This window comes from Cebus imitator, unplaced genomic scaffold (genome assembly GCF_001604975.1).
Source record: "Cebus imitator isolate Cc_AM_T3 unplaced genomic scaffold, Cebus_imitator-1.0 Scaffold261, whole genome shotgun sequence".
NCBI classification, from domain to species: domain Eukaryota; kingdom Metazoa; phylum Chordata; class Mammalia; order Primates; family Cebidae; genus Cebus; species Cebus imitator.
The window spans coordinates 3053818-3072081 of record NW_016107576.1 but is presented as its reverse complement, the minus strand read 5'-3'; the positions used below and the strand labels follow the sequence as shown (position 1 = coordinate 3072081).

The window sequence follows — 18264 nt, the reverse complement described above, 5'->3', positions numbered from 1 at the left end:
TCCTATTGTTTGCCCAGGTAATCCTTTTAGGAACAGCAATGTTTATCCAATACTTGTATCCCCATTGTATCATGGAAGTAAATAACTTGTTTGACTTTACAGGCTCATAGATGGAAGGAAGTCATTTCCATATGAGACTTTGGACTTGGAGTTTTAAGTTAATGCTGGGATGAGTTAGGACTTTGGGGGACTATTGGGAAAGCATGATTGTATTTTGTAATGTGAGGAGGACATGAAGCTTGGGGAGACAGGAGTGAAATGATGTAGTTTGGATATATTTCCCTGCCAAATATCATGTCGAAATGTAATCCCTGGAGTTGGAGGAGGAGCCTGGTGGGAACCAATTGGGTTGTGAGGGCAGATCCTGCATGGCTTGGTGCCGTCCTCGTGGTAGTGAGTGAGTTCTCATGAGACCTGGTGAAAGTGTGTGGCACTTCCCTGCCTCCTTGCTCCCACTCCTGCCATGTGATATGCCTACTCTCCATTGCCTTCTATCATGATTGTGAGCTTTCTGAGGTCTCCCTAGAAGCAGATGTCAGCATTATGCTTCCTCTACAGCCTGCAGAACTGTGAGCCAATTAAACCTCTTTTCTTATAAAGTACCAAGTTCCAGGTATTTCTTTATAGCTATGCAAGAATGGCCTAACACATTACCATTTCCTGTTTTTTGGGTCACATTCTATTTACCAAGAATGCAACCTTCCACTTGAACTATAGTAATCAACCATTTACCATTCAGAATTTGTAATGTGAATACTGCTATAGCAAAATAGTCATCAACGGACATTCACCTTTTTCTGAATGCCAAGAAGGATAAAAAGTACACATGAACAATAGAACACAAATGACAGGTAGAGCTGAGGCAGAATTAGGATGCCACTGAGGTGTGAAAATGGGCTAGTTTTCCAAAGCAAATTAAAGCAAATACATCTAACTTTTGTATCTCCAGTACCTAGCACTGCATTGACAAAGTTAAATGTCAAGTGAATTCATAGTGAGGGCTTTTTCCTTCCTCTTACAATCAATTGTAATTAATTAATTAATCTTTCTTCCTCTCAAGTCAAGATTATACATTCTTTGAGGGCAGAAATCACATTTGCCTCATTTACCCTCATGGCTTAGGACCTAGTGCAGATATTAGATGCTAAGCAAATATTCTTGATATGGAAATTAAATGGTAGGAAATCAGGAAAGAATAAAGGAATGAATGAACTCTTACTATTTAGCTGCCAGGCATTTTCATAGATGCAGTAACTACTTCACATTATTCTGCATGGCAATTCTGAAAAAAAAGGTACTATTGTAATTTTACAGTTAGGAAGACTGGGAGGGATAACTTATGTTTCTATATACTATTTGCTCAGTCCTATGCTAGGAAATTTATACATGTTATCTATAAGTTGATCCTCAAAATACCATGAAATAAGTGTTTTTTACCTTACTTTACAAATTTAAAGAAAAAGCTGACATAGAGTTAAGAAGCATGGCTTCTAAGATTTAAATACATACTTTCTGATTACGCATTGAATGCAAATAATTAAATTTTCACTGAATGAATTCATGGATCAATGATTATTAATTCATTTGTTGATACATATTTGTTTTTCTATAAAACTCTTATAAAAAGCAACGTTGACAGTAGCATTTATCCTAAACAACTTTAAAATATTCATCTGAACCATTATAATTTATATTTAAAAACTCTCATTTTAGCCTCCACTTATAACTTGAATCACATTTAAATCATCTCAGATTTAATTTTTTAATCATGGTTTCTTCATATGATCTTCAAATTCTTCATATGATCTTTAAGTGATATATTCCAGTATTTAAGAGGTTCCATTTTCATATGTATATCCTCATTAAAACCCAATTTCTCTCTTAATTGAGAAAAAAAGGTAACGATAATATATTTTAAAAATCTTATTCTTTATTTTGCAGAATAGAATCTTGCCTCTATGTTCAATGTCATTTTGTAAATAAAACTTGACTTTAAAAAACTTATTTTAATAGCAACAACACTATTTTAATTTTTTTTGTTTGTTTCATGGCTTTAGGAAAACATTCTAATAATTTCACACTCTCATTTCCTGGTCCCAAGCTCTAAAGCCTTCCTCATTTTTTATTTATCCCACCAATCTGTCTCCTTCACTGACGTTTACTGACGCCTCGTTCCTTTTCCTATGTCTAGTAGAAGTCTTTCTTCTCACAGTTCTCTGTTAGAAGGTCTTCCTTTTCAGTGGAGCTCACAGAGTTGTAAAGTGTGGGCACAAAAATGCTTGCATGGTCCTTTGGAGGAGCTAAATCAAAAGGGCAAGGTGACACATTTGAGTCATATTGCTCTCTAATCTGTATTTTATTGTTAAAAAGAAAATGAAAAATAAAACTTTTGATCACAGAATGTATCCTGTATATATGTAAACACTTGAAACATTTCTAATAATTATGTATGAAAGATATAATCAAATCTCAAGAATTAAAGTCAGATTCGGAACAGAATTTAAAAATGTTGCTAATCCATTTTAAAATCTAAATGAATTAGTCATTAGCAGAATGCAAATTAGAATCACAAGATGCCACTGTGCATTCATTAAGACACCTCAGTAAAATGGACAATTCTATAGGCAAATACAAATTATCAAAATGGAACCAGTCGTAGGAAACCTGAGTAGATCAAGGATTAACTTTTGCTCAACCAATCAATAAAAAACATGAATACTCCACTTAAAAAATGAATCAGACATAAATGGTTATTCACAAAATAAACAAAACCAGCCAGTAAACATAGAAAACCACACATTCATTAGTAAGTAAAGAAGTTAAAATAAAAAGAGCAATAAAATATCATATTTTAAATTATCAAGGAACACAAATTTTAAAAGGACAGTAGCATCCACATTTGCTGAAGAAATTTGGAAGGCAAATAATGGCTTATACATTTGATAATAAAATGAATTGTTAATATTTTCTTGTGAATAAGCTGTCAATACAAATTTAAAAACTTGAAAAAAAGTTTTTTTGCTGTAAGAATGTTCAGCAAAGAGAACATTATTTTAAAAGAGTAAAGAATTGGGCTGGGTACAGTGGCTCAAGCCTGTAATCCCAGCACTTTGGGAGGCTGAGGCAGGCGGATCACAAGGTCAGGAGATGGAGACCATCCTGGCCAACATGGTGAAACCCCGTCTCTACTAAAAATAGAAAAAAATTAGCTGGGTGTGGTGGCATGCGCCTGTAGTCCCAGCTACCTGGGAGGCTGAGACAGGAGAATTGCTTGAACCCGGGAGATGGAGGTTGCAGTGAGCTGAGATTGTGCCACTGCACTCCAGCCTGACACCTGGTGACAAAGCGAGACTCTGTCTCAAAAAAAAAAAAGAATTGAAGTGAATCTAAATTTCCTTACATAATTTTTGTTATTAATTTATTAAAAATGAATTTATGTTTTAATATTTTAATGAGTGTTGAACTTTTAAAAGTTGTACACTAGTGTAATGAGAATCAATAAAATGCCACTGCACACAGAAATGCTGATGAATCTCACATACATATTTGAGTAAATGAAGCCAATCAGCAATGAATATGTACTATATGATTCCACTTCTCTAAAGTGTATAAACAAGCAGAAACAATCTCTGCCATTAGAAGCCAAGATAACTGACTTCAACTTGACATTATCTCATATAGCAGATGATAACTGGAAGAGAGAAGAAAGGGAGCACCTGGGATACTGGTAATGTTCTTTTCTTGAGATCAGCCTTGGTTACATGATTGTGTTTGCTTNAGATGATAACTGGAAGAGAGAAGAAAGGGAGCACCTGGGATACTGGTAATGTTCTTTTCTTGAGATCAGCCTTGGTTACATGATTGTGTTTGCTTTGTGAAAATTCATGTAGCAAGTGACAGAAGCCAAGGTTTGCATGTACAAAGCTCTAGAGAAAAGGTAGACAATGATATTAACAAGATATTATATAACAAAAAATTTAAATACCTCTCCTTGGCCCAATTCTATGCCTCCATCTAAGACAGCATGGTTAAAATATTTAGTTCATATTCTATTATCTTTTCATTCACTCAACAGTTATTAATTGCTAATTTATTATATAGCCTGGTCCAGTTCTAGTTCATGAAGTGAGCAAAACTAACAGGTCACTGCTCTTATGGAATCTATATTCCAGTGGGAAAGATAAACAATAAACATTCTAACATTCCATTAAAACTTAAAATATCAGCTAGTGTTAAATGCTCTACAGAAAGTTTGATTTTAAAAATTATGGTGGTGACTGAGTTGTTGCTTAAGATTAGGTTGACAGAGAAGGTCTCTCTGAAGAGATAATATCTGAAAAAAAAAGAGTCAGTAATTAGTAATCAAGTGGAAGGAACATCAAGTTCAAAGAAAAAATGACTTCTGGGCTTGAATGCAGGCACCTGGTACATCAGTGCTGATGTTTAGGTAGGAGTATAGAAGTGTGACAGGCTGATATAGCCAGATAGGAAAAGGCTGCATTTCTCAAGTGTGAACTAAGTTTTTAGCTGCATTTGAATGAGTCTGGCCTGATATCTTTGTAACTGATTTGAAGGACTAATGTTCTTGGCAGATATAAACAGGGTCATTGGAGGAATTGGTGTTGAAGGGACTTACTAGGCAGAAGAAAATTCACATAAAATTAGAATTGACCTAAATAGAGGCTGATTGTGAGATGAAGAGGAAATGTGAAACCAAAGTTTGTTGTTGCAGTAACAATGAGGCTATATAGTTCAAGATACTTTTGCCTTAATTTAAGTGGAATGACTCAGCATTCCTGTCTGTAGGTATAATATTGTTTCCTGCTTAAGCTCATACAGTAAAATTGTTAATTTATTATTATTATTATACTTTAAGTTCTGGGGTACACGTGCAGATCGTGCAGGTTTTTTACATAGGTATACACGTGCTATGGTGGTTTGCTGCATCCACCCCCCTATCATCTATATTAGGTGTTTCTCCTAATGTTATCCCTCTGCATTCTCCCCACCTCCTGCTATCCCTAGTTTATTGAGAGTTTTTAGCATAAAAGGCTGTTGAATTTTGTTGAAGGCCTTCTCTGCATCTATTGAAATAATCATGTGTTTTTTGTTTTTGGTTTTGTTTATGTGATGGACTATGTTTATAGGTTTGCGTATGTTGAACCAGGCTTGCATCCCTGAGATGAAGCCTACTTGATCGTGATGGATCAGCTTTTTGATGTCCTTTTGGATTCACTTTGTCAGTATTTTATTGAGAATTTTCACATCAATGTTCAACATAGATATTGGTCTGAAATTTTCTTTTTCAGTTGTGTCTCTGCTGGGTTTTGGTATCAGGATGATGTTAACATCTGGTGAGTACCCTTCGGGGATGAAGCCACCAGAAGAAGGAATGGGCAGCAATCTTGGCTGTTCTGCAGCCCCCACAGGTGATTCCCAGGAAGCAGGGTCTGGAGTGGACCTCCAGCAGACTTGCAGCAGAGGGGCCTGACTGTTAGAAGGAAAACTGAAAAACAGAAAGAAATAGCTTCAACATCAATAGAAAGGACATCCTCTCAAAGACCACATCCAAAAGCCACCAACTTCAAAGACCAAAGGTAGAAAAATCCACAAAGATGGGAAGAAACCAGTGCAAAAAGAATGAAATCACCAAAAACCAGAATGCCTCTTTTCCTCCAAGGGATCACAGCTCCTAACCAGCAAGGAAACAAAACTAGAGGGAGAATGCGTTTGATGAATTGACAGAGTAGGCTTCAGAAGGTGGATAATAACAAACTTCTCCAAGCTAAAGGAGCATGCTCTAACCCAATGCAAGGAAGTTAAGAACCTTGAAAAAAGGTTAGATGAAATGCTGACTACAATAACCAGCATAGAGAAGAACATAAACAACTTGATGGAGCTAAAATACACAGCACAAGAACTTCATAAAGCATATACAAGTTACAATAGCAGAATTGACCAAGCAGAAGAAAGGATATCAGAGATTGAAGATCAACTCAACGAAATAAAGAGAAAAGGAAATATTAGAGAAAAAAGCATGAAAAGAAATGAACAAAGCCTCCAAGAAATATGGAATTATGTGGAAAGACCAAATCTACATTTGATTAGTGTACCTGGTACCTGAATGTGATGGGGAGAATGAAATCGAGCTGGAAAACACTCTTCAGGATATTATCCAGAACTTCTCCAACCCAGCAAGGCAGGCTAACATTCAAAATCAGGAAATACATTGAACACCACAAAGATATTTCTCGAGAAGAGCAACCCAAAGGCACTTAAAAGTCAGATTCACCAGGGTTAAAATGAAGGAAAAAATGCTAAAGTCAGCCAGAGAGAAAGGTTGAGTTACCCACAAAGAGAGAGCCATCAGATTCACAGGAGATCTCTCAGCAGAAACCCTACAAACCAGAAGAGAGTGTGGGACAATATTCAACATCCTTAAAGAAAAGAACTTTCAACCCAGAATTTCATATCCAGCCAAACTAAGCTTCATAATTGAAGAACAAATAAAATCCTTTACGGACAAGCAACTGCTGAGAGATTTTATCACCACCAGGCCTGCCTTACAAGAGCTCCTGAAGAAAGCACTAAACATGGAAACAAACAACCAGTACCAGCCACTGCAAAAGCATACCATACGGTAAAGACCATCAACACTATGAAGAAACTGCATCAACCAGTGGGCAAAACAACAGCTAGCACCAAACTGGCAGGATCAAATTCACACATAACAATATTAACCTTAAATGTAAATGGGCTAAATGTCCCAATTAAAAGACCAGACTGGCAAATTGGATAAAAAGTCAAGACCCTACAGTGTGCTGTATTCAGGAGACCCGTCTCACATGCAAAGACACACATAGGCTCAAAATAAGGAGAGGGAGGAAGATTTACCAAGCAAATGGAGAGCAAAAAAAGCAGGGGTTGCAATTCTAGTCTCTGATAAAATGGATTTTAAACCAACAAAGATTGAAAGAGACAAAGAAGGGTATTACATAATGGTAAAGGGGTCAATGCAACAAGAAGAGCTAACTACCCTAAACATATATGCACCCAATACAGGAGCACCCAGATACAGAAAGCAAGTTCTGAATGACCTACAAAGAGACTTAGACTCCCACACAATAATAGGGGGAGACTTTAACACTCCACTGTCAATATTAGACAGATCAATGAGACAGAAAATTAACAAGCATATCCAGGACTTGAACTTAGCTCTGGACCAAGCAGATCTAATAGACATCTACAGAACTATTCACTACACATCCACAGAATATACATTCTTCTCAGCAAACATTGCACTCTAAAATTGACCACATAATTGGAATTAAATCACTCCTCAGCAAATGCAAAAGAATGGAAATCATAACAGTCCCTCAGACCACAGTGCAATCAAATTTGAACTCAGGATTAAGAAAGTAACTCAAAACTGCACAGCTACATGGAAATTGACCAAGCTGCTCCTGAATGACTACTGGATAAATAATGAAATGAAGGCAGGAATAAACATGTTCTTCACAATCAATGAGAATGAAGACACAATGTACCAGAATCTCTGGGACACATTTAAAGCAGTGTCTAGAGGGAAATTTATAGCACTAAATGCCCACATTAGAAGCAAGGAAAGGTCTAACATTAACACCCTAATGTCACAATTAAAGGACAAGAGGAGCATGATTAAACAAACTCAAAAGCTAGCAGAGGACAAGAAATAACTAAGATCAGAGCAGAACTGAAGAAGATAGACACACATAAAATCGTTCAAAAAATCAATAAATCTAGGAGCTGGTGTTTTGAAAAGATCAACAAAACAGATAGACTGCTAGCCAGACTAATAAAAAAGAAGAGAGAGAAGAATCCAATAGATGTGAAAAAAATGATGAGGGGGATGTCACCACCAATTCCACAGAAATACAAACTACCGTCAGAGATTACTACAAACACCTGTATGCACATAAACCAGTAAATAAAGAAGAAATGGATATATTCATGGACACTTACACCCATCCAAGACTAAACCAGGAAGAAGTTGAATCCCTGAATAGACCAATAACAAGGTCTGAAGTTGAGGCAGTAATTAATAGCCTACCTCCAAAAAAGGTCCAGTACCAGAGGGGTTCACAGCCGAATTCTACTGGAGATACAAAGAGGAGCTGGTCCCATTCCTTCTGATACTATTCCAAACAATATAAAAAGTGGTTAGTTTTTGTGGTCTTTTTGTCAGCTTTGTGATTGATTCATTAAAACTGATATTTGGGAAAAGGCAGAGTCCATGTTTTAATTTAACAAGCATTTATTGCGCTTGGTGCTGGGCATTGGGGCTATGATGATGAATAAGAGCTTGTCTTCTACCCTCAAGAATCACAGCCTCTGGAGGGAAATAAGGACAAGTAGATGGCAGTTACTTGTTTCACATTAACAAGAGACAGAGAGTTAATGTGAAACCCAGGGGTGGGGGTGAGAATTAGGTAAGGTAAGAGGAGATTAACCCACTGGGGCAAGATGTTGGAGGAATTAGGGGATGCTTTCCAGGAGGAGTGACTCCAAAGACCTGAGAATGAGCATGAGTAGTTATTCAGTGACTGCAGGATGTGGAAGTGGAGGGATAGTGGAGAAGAGGGCGTTTATAGAGAATGAAAAGCACCTCACAGCCTTGGAATGGGAGATACTATAATGTATTCAAAGAACTAGGAGTGGTCCAGGGTGGATGGAGCCCAGTATATAAAGTGATAAGTTGTGAGATATGAAACTGAAGTAAGCTGGATATACAAAATGAAAAGCATCATTAATCATACCACAGGGTTCAGACTTCACTGGAATCAAGCAATGGTTTTGTTACCTGATGCTCATAGAAGCTAATACTATGGCACTGGCTTTTGAGAAAAGTGAAGAAAAAAGCCTTATTGAGAGTCAACTGGTAAGGAGATATTAGGCAAGTTCAAATCCATCTCCCTAAGTGGGGGTGTGAGGCCACGTATTCTAGTCTGAGAATACCAATGGGAAAGGTAGGAAAATGCAATGAGGAGTGAACTGTCTGGGTCATGCAAGGGGTGGTGATGCGTTTTTGGCTTTTAAGTCTGTAATGAAACCAAATAGGGTTTTCATTACTTCTTAATTACATCCCTGTTCCTTGACTCATCTACTTAGTTTCCACCTGTGGTGGTTTTTCTATTCTGCTGGCTTTGGGGTCTTGAATCAGACATGCTTGATTCATCTAGACATGTTCATGTTACATGACATGCAATCTGGGTGTCCATGGCACTGCAAAGCAACTCATCCTGTTGTTACTAAGAAAGGTAAACCAGACTGAATGGGTCTGTGGTTACATCACCTTGAGTGCAAAGGAAAGTCATTAGAAGGTTTTAAATAGGAGTGCAACAGGATCATATTTGCACTTTAGAAATACTTCAGCTGCAAAGTGATTAGTGGTTGGAAACAGACTTGCATTATTAGCATATATATCTTGTGTGAATTAGAAAAACAACTTGTAAATTAGAAAAAGTGCCACCTCTGGGCAGATTAATGATCCAGTAGTGCCCCTGCAGCCCTGATTCTGGGAGCTGAGTTTGGACTGTATTTCAGGCCTCACTCCCTCCTGCCCTCCATGGGTGAGTGTTTTCAGACAGGGCACAATCTTCACAATGGTTCACAATGGCTATTTGGAAAACGGTTTTGTAGGGAATATAGGTAAGAGATGCTGGGGGCATGAACTAGTGTTAGGGACAGGTGGAAGTCTTTTAAAGATATTAAGAATTGATAAGACTTGGTGACTGACTGGATATAGAGAGTAAAGAAGCAAGAATAGGAATGTCTCTGTACTTGTATGTGTGTATTAGAATATTCTGCAGTCCATTATTCCTCTTTTCTCTTTTTTACTCTGTCTTCCCAGAATGTAGTCCCATTTTCCAAAGTGTTCTTTATATAATTGAGAGGGATTAGGAGTTAGGGCTTGTGCCAGATAGTAAACAAATAACTGCATTTGGGTGTCAGAATTCTGTATGAAGAATGGGACACAAAAGGGGGAGTGTTTTGTTCTGAGTATGAGGGAGCGAACCAGGAGAGGCAGTAGAAATGGGACTTTGAAGAAGGGGAATGTGGTTAGGAGGCAGAAAGGGCAGCTGAAGAGGGTGTAGTAAAGAAGAAGCAAAGAAGGAATGGTAAAGTATGGCATTTCTGACAAAGGCCCAGAAATATAAAACTGTGTGGACTTTTGGGGAAACTGAAAGTCTTTGATTACAGCTGAGAAATCAGTGGGGATGATGTAATAAGAGGTGTGGAAGTGGAAGCTAGGGCCAAATGATGGTGGGCTTTGCAGTCATTCATTTGACAAATATTAGCCATCATACAAGGTGCCTGGCAAGAAGTGATGAATAAAGCAAAGTCTCTGCCTTTGTGGCATTTACATCTTATCTTGAAAGCAGCATGGGAACTCTTGTGGTTTTGTTCAAATTAATCTGTGTGGAACATGGACTGGGAAGGATAGACTGAAAAGAGAGACCAGTTAGGGATCATCTTTTTCACAAGAAGATGATGGAGGCTGATTGAGGCAGTCACTGAAGAGGAATGGGGAAGAGATAAGGGTTAAGGAGATTTCATAGACAAGACTCATTCACTGATTTGATATAAACGGTGAAGAAATTGGAGGGCCAAGAAATGGCCTTCCTGGTCTCTGGTTTGAATGACTGGATGGCAAGATACTTCTCTTTTCTCTTCTTTTTTTAATTTTTAAAATATTTTTAGTACAGATAGGGCTTTGCCATGCTGCCCAAGCTGATTTCAAACTCCTAAGCTCAGGTGATGTACTTGCCTTGGCCTCCCAAAATGCTGGGATTACAGGCATGAGCCACCACATTCAGTCTTAAATGGCATTTTAAATGTCAGCAAAATACTTCTAAAGACATGTCCTATACAGCTGTTTTTTTTTTTTTTTTAATTATACTTTAAGTTCTGGGGTACATGTGCAGAATGTGCAGGTTTGTTACATAGGTATACACGTGCCATTGTGGTTTGCTGCATCCATCACCCTGTCACCTACATTAGCTATTTCTCCTAATGCTATCTCTCCCCCACCTCCCTACCCCCTGATATCCCTCCCCTAGACCCTCACCCTCCACAGGCTTCTGTGTGTGATGTTTCCCTCCATGTGTCCATGTGTTCTCATTGTTCAACACCTACTTATGAGTGAGAACATGCAGTGCGTTTGGCTTTCTGTTCCTGTGTCAGTTTGCTAAGAATGATGGTTTCCAGCTTTATCCATGTCCCTGCAAAGGACACGAACTCCTCCTTTCTTATGGTTGCATGGTATTCAATGGTGAATATGTGCCACATTTTCTTTAGCCAGTCTATCATTGATAGGCATTTGGGTTGGTTCCAAGTCTTTGTTATTGTAAACAGTGCTGCAATAAACATATATGTGCATGTGTCTTTACAGTAGAATGATTTATAATCCTTTGGGTATATACCCAGTAATTGGATTGCTGGGTCAAATGGTATTTCTATTTCTAGAACCTTAAGGAATCGCCACACTGTCTTCCACAATGGTTGAACTAATTTACACTCCCACCAACTGTTTCTTCCTCGCCTATCTGAGGGAAGCCATTAGGGACTTTTCCTGGCACTCTGGCTCAGATACTGCACTTTTCCCATGGTCTTCACAACCCGCAGACCAGCGGATTCCTTCTGGTGCCTACAACACCAGTGCCCTGGGTTTCCAGCACAAAACTGAGCAGCCGTTTTAGTAACTTTTTTTTTTTTCTCATACCCCAGTGATGCCTGGAGCGCCAGCGAGACAGAACTGCTCATCTCCCTGTAAAAGAGGGCTGAAGCCAGGGAGCTAAGTGATCTGGTTGGGTGGGTTCCATCCCAACAAAGACCAGCAAGCTAAATCCACTGACTTGAAATTCTCTTAGCCAGCACAGCAGTCTGAGCTTGATCTGGGACATCGGATGAGGTACTTTTCTTTCACTGAGATAGGACATTCAGAAGAAGGTATAGGTGAAGAAATGAATTTAGTTTTATATAATTTACTGTTTCCTGACCCAAATTGACAAACTTATATCCAAAAAGTGCTCTGAACCATCTACATTTCCCTGCTTGGCTCAAATTATATATGTGTGTGTGTGTGTGTAAGAGAGAGAAAAAAGAGAGAGAGAGAGAGTGACAGAGAGAGAGAGAGAGTGAGAATGTTCATGGTGGTGGAGCAGAAGTTAAAGGAGCAACAGATACTCAATAGTAGGCTTTCTTCCTTTCCTGAGATAGCATTATCTCCAGACACTGAGCTCTCTGGAATCTGGAGAGTTCTGGTTTGTTCTATGAAGGAAGCCTGATTAAGGTTCTAAATATATTTGAGAGACTGTACATAGATGCATGTTTGCAGAAAAGCAAAAAGTTTTAACTGTTTTTAGTTTCAAGCCCAGATAGAACTTCAAAGTATTAAGTAATGGTTCTACTTTCTTGTCACCAAACTCCTACTGTTCAGTCTTTTCCATATGCCTCTATAACAACTTCCTGTTTCCTAATCACCACAGGATGACAGACAGCAGGACATAAAATATGTAGTACTTTGCTTATAATCTTCACAGGGTAAATGCATCAGGAAGGAATTTGCTAATCGTCACAGATTATTAAAGAAAACAGGGTATTGGGATTAAAAATCAAATAATTAGCAACAAATATTATCTGAACAGGTATATTTACTAAAATGCTATTACAGATGCTAAGGCTTTAAGATGACTTCCTGTGTCATGGAACAATATAGACATTTATGAAGAATACTTATTTTTTTCATGTGTCAGCTCTGAGAGTAAGACTACCACATGAGGGTGCGGAGACTGTGCTTTGGGAAACTCCAGGGGCACCGTTTGTGGAAAGTATGATTTGCATGGATTCCCTTAAAGTTCTGTAATATGATAGCCCTAGATGAGATTCATAGTTATGTGAAAGGAAAAGTCAGAACTATAGAGAAATCAGGCATATCTAAGGTACCAGTGGGCAGGTAATGCTGGGTGCCAGGAAAGTAGAGGGTGATGGTACGAGGAACATGAATGGGGAGAAAGACAAGGACTTGCCCAGAAGTTCAGTGTAGCAAATGACTAGACATTTGCTGGAAAGAGGGAGAATGGTTGATGGTAAGGTGAACAAAAGTGTTCTGTATAAGAGGGAAGGAAGTGGAAAGGCAAATTAGGAATTTGGTGCCTAGCGAGTAGGTCTGTATAACAGTGGGTTTGTCATTGTTTGTTTTTCAAAAACTTACAAAGTTTTTGCAGTGATGATATTGAGTATCATTGCCGTGAAACCAGTTTATTGACAGTCTCAATTCACTAGGATATAAACATGAAAAAACATGTTTTTTGAGTTGCTGTAACAAACTGTGTTCTGTTGAGTTCCTCTATTTCACGAGGTAGCAATTACCAATATCAGAGCCCAATTCCATTAGTACTGTCATTGACGGTTTGTAAAAAACACAGTATCTGTGAAGCACAATAAAGTGAAATCCAATAAAACATGGTAAGTCTGTATATGTATACAGTGTGGAATGGATAAATCAAGCTATTTAATATGTGCATTAACTCATCAAATTATTTTTTTCTTAGTTAAAATCTATTATTTTTGTGAGTTTCAATTATATAGTATATTGCCATAACTATAATCACCATGATGTACAGTAGACCTCTTAAACTTATTTCTTCCTCCTACCTTAGCCTCTGGTAACCCCCATTCTACTCTCTGCTTCTGTGTGTACAATGCTTTTGGATTCCACATATAAGTGAGAATATATGGTCTTCTCATGTCTGGCTTATTTCACTTAATGTGTGGCTTTGCTGAGGCAAGTTGAATAAACTGAAACTACATCTCTCAGGAACCATATGGATCTGGGTTAGAGTTGGTTAAAAATGATTCGTACAAAATGTGGAAGGCAGAAGTAAAACAGCAGCCATAACTGTCTGCAGGAGAAATGAGAAGAGGCAGTAGGAAGCAGGTTCAGATGGGCCGGCATCTGTGCTCCTCTCTACTCCATTTCTCACTCTTCTTTCTGAATGCTGACATCGCTGACTGACAGTGATCCTAGGCCCACCACAAGACTCTTGGCAACAAACTCACAGAGATTTTGTTATGCACAGGTAACAGTCTTCCACAGACTTCTACAGTGGCTCTTTTCATGGTCTCATTCCAGTTCCTGGACATGCCTGGATACCGACATTAAACAACCAACACAAACCTCAGCATTTCAGATAGGCTTGTTAGATTTTTTTTCCTATCTTCCATTTCCTTTCTTCAGTGCTTTATTTCCTCAGCCTAATTCTTATAATAAATAAATTCCCTACTCTGTAATACTTATAGTGGCCTGTTTCCCTGACAGTACCCTGACCAATAAAGTTATTGGATATTTTGGTAATCTAGCACTGTGGACCAAACCATCCCAAAACTTGGTGGCTGAAAACATCAATCATTTTCTTTTTCCATGATTCTATTGGTTATCTGGGCTTAAATGGGAGGTTCTTTTGCTGGTTAGGCTTAGAGTTTGGTGACTGTAAATGGAATCATCTAGAGGCTGGGAACCAGGGAGAGTTAAGTAGTCTTCTTTTCTTCTCCATGTGTTCTTGGAACCTCTTCAGTGCTCTCTTCATTGGCATAGCTGTATTTTAACATGGTAGGTCAGGGTTCCCAAGAACACTAAAATGGAAACGTCTGTCATTTTTGCTGTATTAAGCTAATTAAGGCACATCATTCATGCAGCTCTATGTAAAGCTACAAATAATTGGAATTGTGGATCTCCAGAAACTATTTTGGGAACTAGCTACCATACTTTTCTTTTGGCTCCAATAGGCCTGGATCACTTCAGTGTTGCTTTGAGTTGAACTCCTCTTAGTCCCATTTTATACTTGTGTAAATGTTCATAAGGTACTGTGGTTTGGGTCCCCACACTTACACATGCTCTTCTGGGGTACTCTGACATGTGACAGCAGTCATCTCAGTGGTGTAAATAGAAGCATTCAAAAGCAGTTCTCTCAGTCCTAGCTGAGCAGTTCCAACTATGAATGTGTACCATCTCTCTGTGCTAGAGCTTGGGGAGACCCTGGGGGTAGGTGTTTAGTTTGTGACACTGTAGACTGTCCACCTCCAGGAGTATCACTGATTTGGACATCTGGTGATACAGGTTTTTTTTCTATTCAGGAACCTTGGAGATGTTTGAATCTCTGAGGTCGGTACAGGATTGCTCCTCTCCCACACAGGGCTGCCTATCTTTCTTAATGGAATAGCTTAGATTTATTTTCTGTTGCCAGATTCCCTGTAAGAGGCGATGAGCCTAAACTTACCTTCCCAGATGTGGTACTTCTTCATGATTAACTAAATCAAGTAATAGACCATGAATGCTCCTAGGCGGTTGTAATGGACAGCCCACGCAGACTCCATACTGTAGGTACAATCGCTAGTTTATCCTGGACTACAGCGAGGGCTGGTTTTGTGTACATGCCATCTGTACAGTTGCTTGGAGCTCTGTGCTCAGAAGGGCCCTGAATTTGGTTTAATGTTTTGCTGTTGGTGTCTTGAAATTCTTACTAATTTTAAAGCAAAGTCCTCTTATTTTCATTTTGCAGTGAGCAGCATAAATTATGTAGCCTGTACTGACTACAACAATGGTAACCATTTAGTTATCTTTCTGATTCTTAAGAATTCATAATTAACAACTTGATGCAGACCTGGGAATAGACAAAATCAAAGCTTGACCTGGGAGGGGAGAGTCCAGTACAGGGACCCGCCTCAGCACAGCTATTGCACTAGAACATCAGAGAGGGAATTAACCAGGATGGTAGGCTTTGCCTCCAGAGTAATGGGCTGAATGGGTGGAAAGGACATGAGGAAAATCTGACTGTTATATATTATTTCTGGTGCCAATATAGAATTTCAGGCCTTCACTCCCCTCTTGGTAAAAGGTCAGGTGTTCTATACTTAATACTTTTCCTGCATTTTCTCCTGTATATCCCTAGCCATTAGCACTGGCTGAACAGGTGCCAGTCTGTTAGAGGAGCTAATAGTGCCAATAGACCTTTTGCCCCAACAGCTTAGTCACCAAATGCCCTAGTGCGCAGCTCATTTTCGTCTGCACATTTTCTTCTGCATGCTCTGAGAGGAAGTCAAACTTTCCTAGAGTCAGGGGTCTCCTACTTACTTCTTCCCCTGCTCCTTTACCACTTCCAATTTACACTACAAGGCCCTTTTTGTCAGCCCTGCTAATCACACCAAATTCATTATGCCAGGTCAAGATCTATATTTGAAGATTGTTAAAAGGGACCCCTGGACTCAGCTTATATGGCTTTCATTTTTGTTTACTTCCAAATAGCAAAGAATTCCTACCAATGCTACATGAGATAAGAAGGCAGATGTATGGATGCTGTTCTTTAGGTCCTCTCTAATTCCTCCAGATGCTGAGTTATGATCATAAAAATTCCTGTTCAAAATGAAAAAACCACCCTTTGGAAGAACAAGGAAACTGTATGTTTGTAAACTTAGACTTAATATCTACCTCCTTCTATGAGGGGAATTCATTCTGCACCATCTTACACCATTGTTACATGCTCTGTGTTCCATTTTGTTTACATCAGTAGGGCCTCTGGCAGACCTGACTGTGGTCTGCCATATAAAACTGCTCCTTTGGACCTACATTTTCTCTTTAAGTGATCTCATTAGACAATATGGTTGTGACCCTGAGAGATGAATGAAAATATTATGTTTTAGCTGGGCATGGTGGTGCGTGCCTGTAATCCCAGCTACTCAAGAGGCTGAGGCAGGAGAATTGCCTGAACCCAGGAGGCAGAGGTTGCGGTGAGCTGAGATCGCACCATTGCACTCCAGCCTGGGTAATAAGAGCGAAACTCCATCTCAAAAATAAAATAAAATAAAATAAAAAACAAAAAAATACAAAAACTAGCTGGGCATGGTGGTGTGCGCCTGTAATCCCAGCTACTTGGAAGGCTGAGACAGGAGAATTGCTTGAACCAGGGAGGTGGAAGTTGCAGGAGAATTGCTTGAACTCTGGGAGGCAGAGCTGAGAGTGTGCCACTGCACTCTAGCCTGGTAACAGAGTGAGATTGTGTCTTAAAAAAGAAAAAAACAATTGGTAACAGAGTGAGACTGTGTCTTAAAAAAGAAAAAAACAATTTAGTTTTCTTTATCTGAAAACAAGGGCTATAGATAGTAGCTTCAGGAGTTCTTTCCTATAATAAAACAAAAAGTATGCAGATAGGCATGGCTTTTTAAATGAAAAGAGATAGATATATATTTATATTGAAATAAAATCAGGAAAAATTATAGTTTGACAGGTGGTATTGATTTTTTTTTCTATTATCCTCCATAGCCATGAACTGTAGTAAACATAACCTTGGCAATTGTAGGGTATAGTTGGAGGCTTTGGAGGAATAGAATATCATCAATTTATACTTAATAGTACCAACACCATATTCATTTTTTCCCCCAAATGTTTATTTGCTTTCCTTTACTTGTATTTTGACTACTCAAATAGATAATTTACATTTCTTGATGAAATTTGAAATATCATTTCAGAAAACTGTTGTATCAAATAATATACAACCAGGAATCAATATGAAAAAGGATTTTTGTCCATCACTAATTCTTACAAATAAAATAACAATTAAAATTATTAAATTTAAATCTTGACACAGTTCTTTACATATCCATGGATGTTTTATTTAATCCAAGTATCCTTTTCAGACATTTAAAATTATTTATATGAGTTTATGATCACACACGGGATGAATTTTGAGATTCAGAAATATCTTTTACTTAACATATTTTGTTTTTTAAAACCCTGTTCTAGGTCTACTTGTAGATTTTTTCCTCGTTAAGATTCAAATAGTGGTACTTAAAATAATGCTAACAATTACAACAGACCCAACCACAGACAATACCAGGGTAGAAATATTAACTCCAGAATGATGATTTTTATCAGGAATAGGAGTAGAATAATTTTTGTCAGGAATAGGAGAGTATAATTTTTGTCAGGAGTAGGAGTAGTATACTTTTCATCAGGATTTGCTTGGGGGATAAACAAAGCTACTTGTGCAATGCTGGAGACTTCTGATGTCAAATTGCTTTTATGTATACTTTTAATGGCAATAAATATGTGGGTTGCATTTTCTTCTGAGATATTTCCCGGTTTAAATGCAAAGATTTCCTTGGAGTTGGCCTCCTTTTGTGACAGATCAGTAGTATTTACTTGAAGAGCATCATCAAAACTGTCTCTTA

General features: G+C 38.3%; 1 protein-coding gene across 1 annotated transcript in view; it reads right to left on the bottom strand.

The window, feature by feature from the left end:
• Positions 1-1668: 1668 nt before the first annotated feature.
• Positions 1669-18264, bottom strand: part of LOC108283535 (calcium-activated chloride channel regulator 4-like) — a 37551-nt gene continuing 20955 nt past the window's right edge. The window contains exon 4 of the mRNA XM_037728299.1: positions 1669-2300. Coding sequence (XP_037584227.1) covers positions 2188-2300 — 113 coding nt within the window. The 3' untranslated portion in view covers positions 1669-2187. The remainder of the gene's footprint in view (positions 2301-18264) is intronic.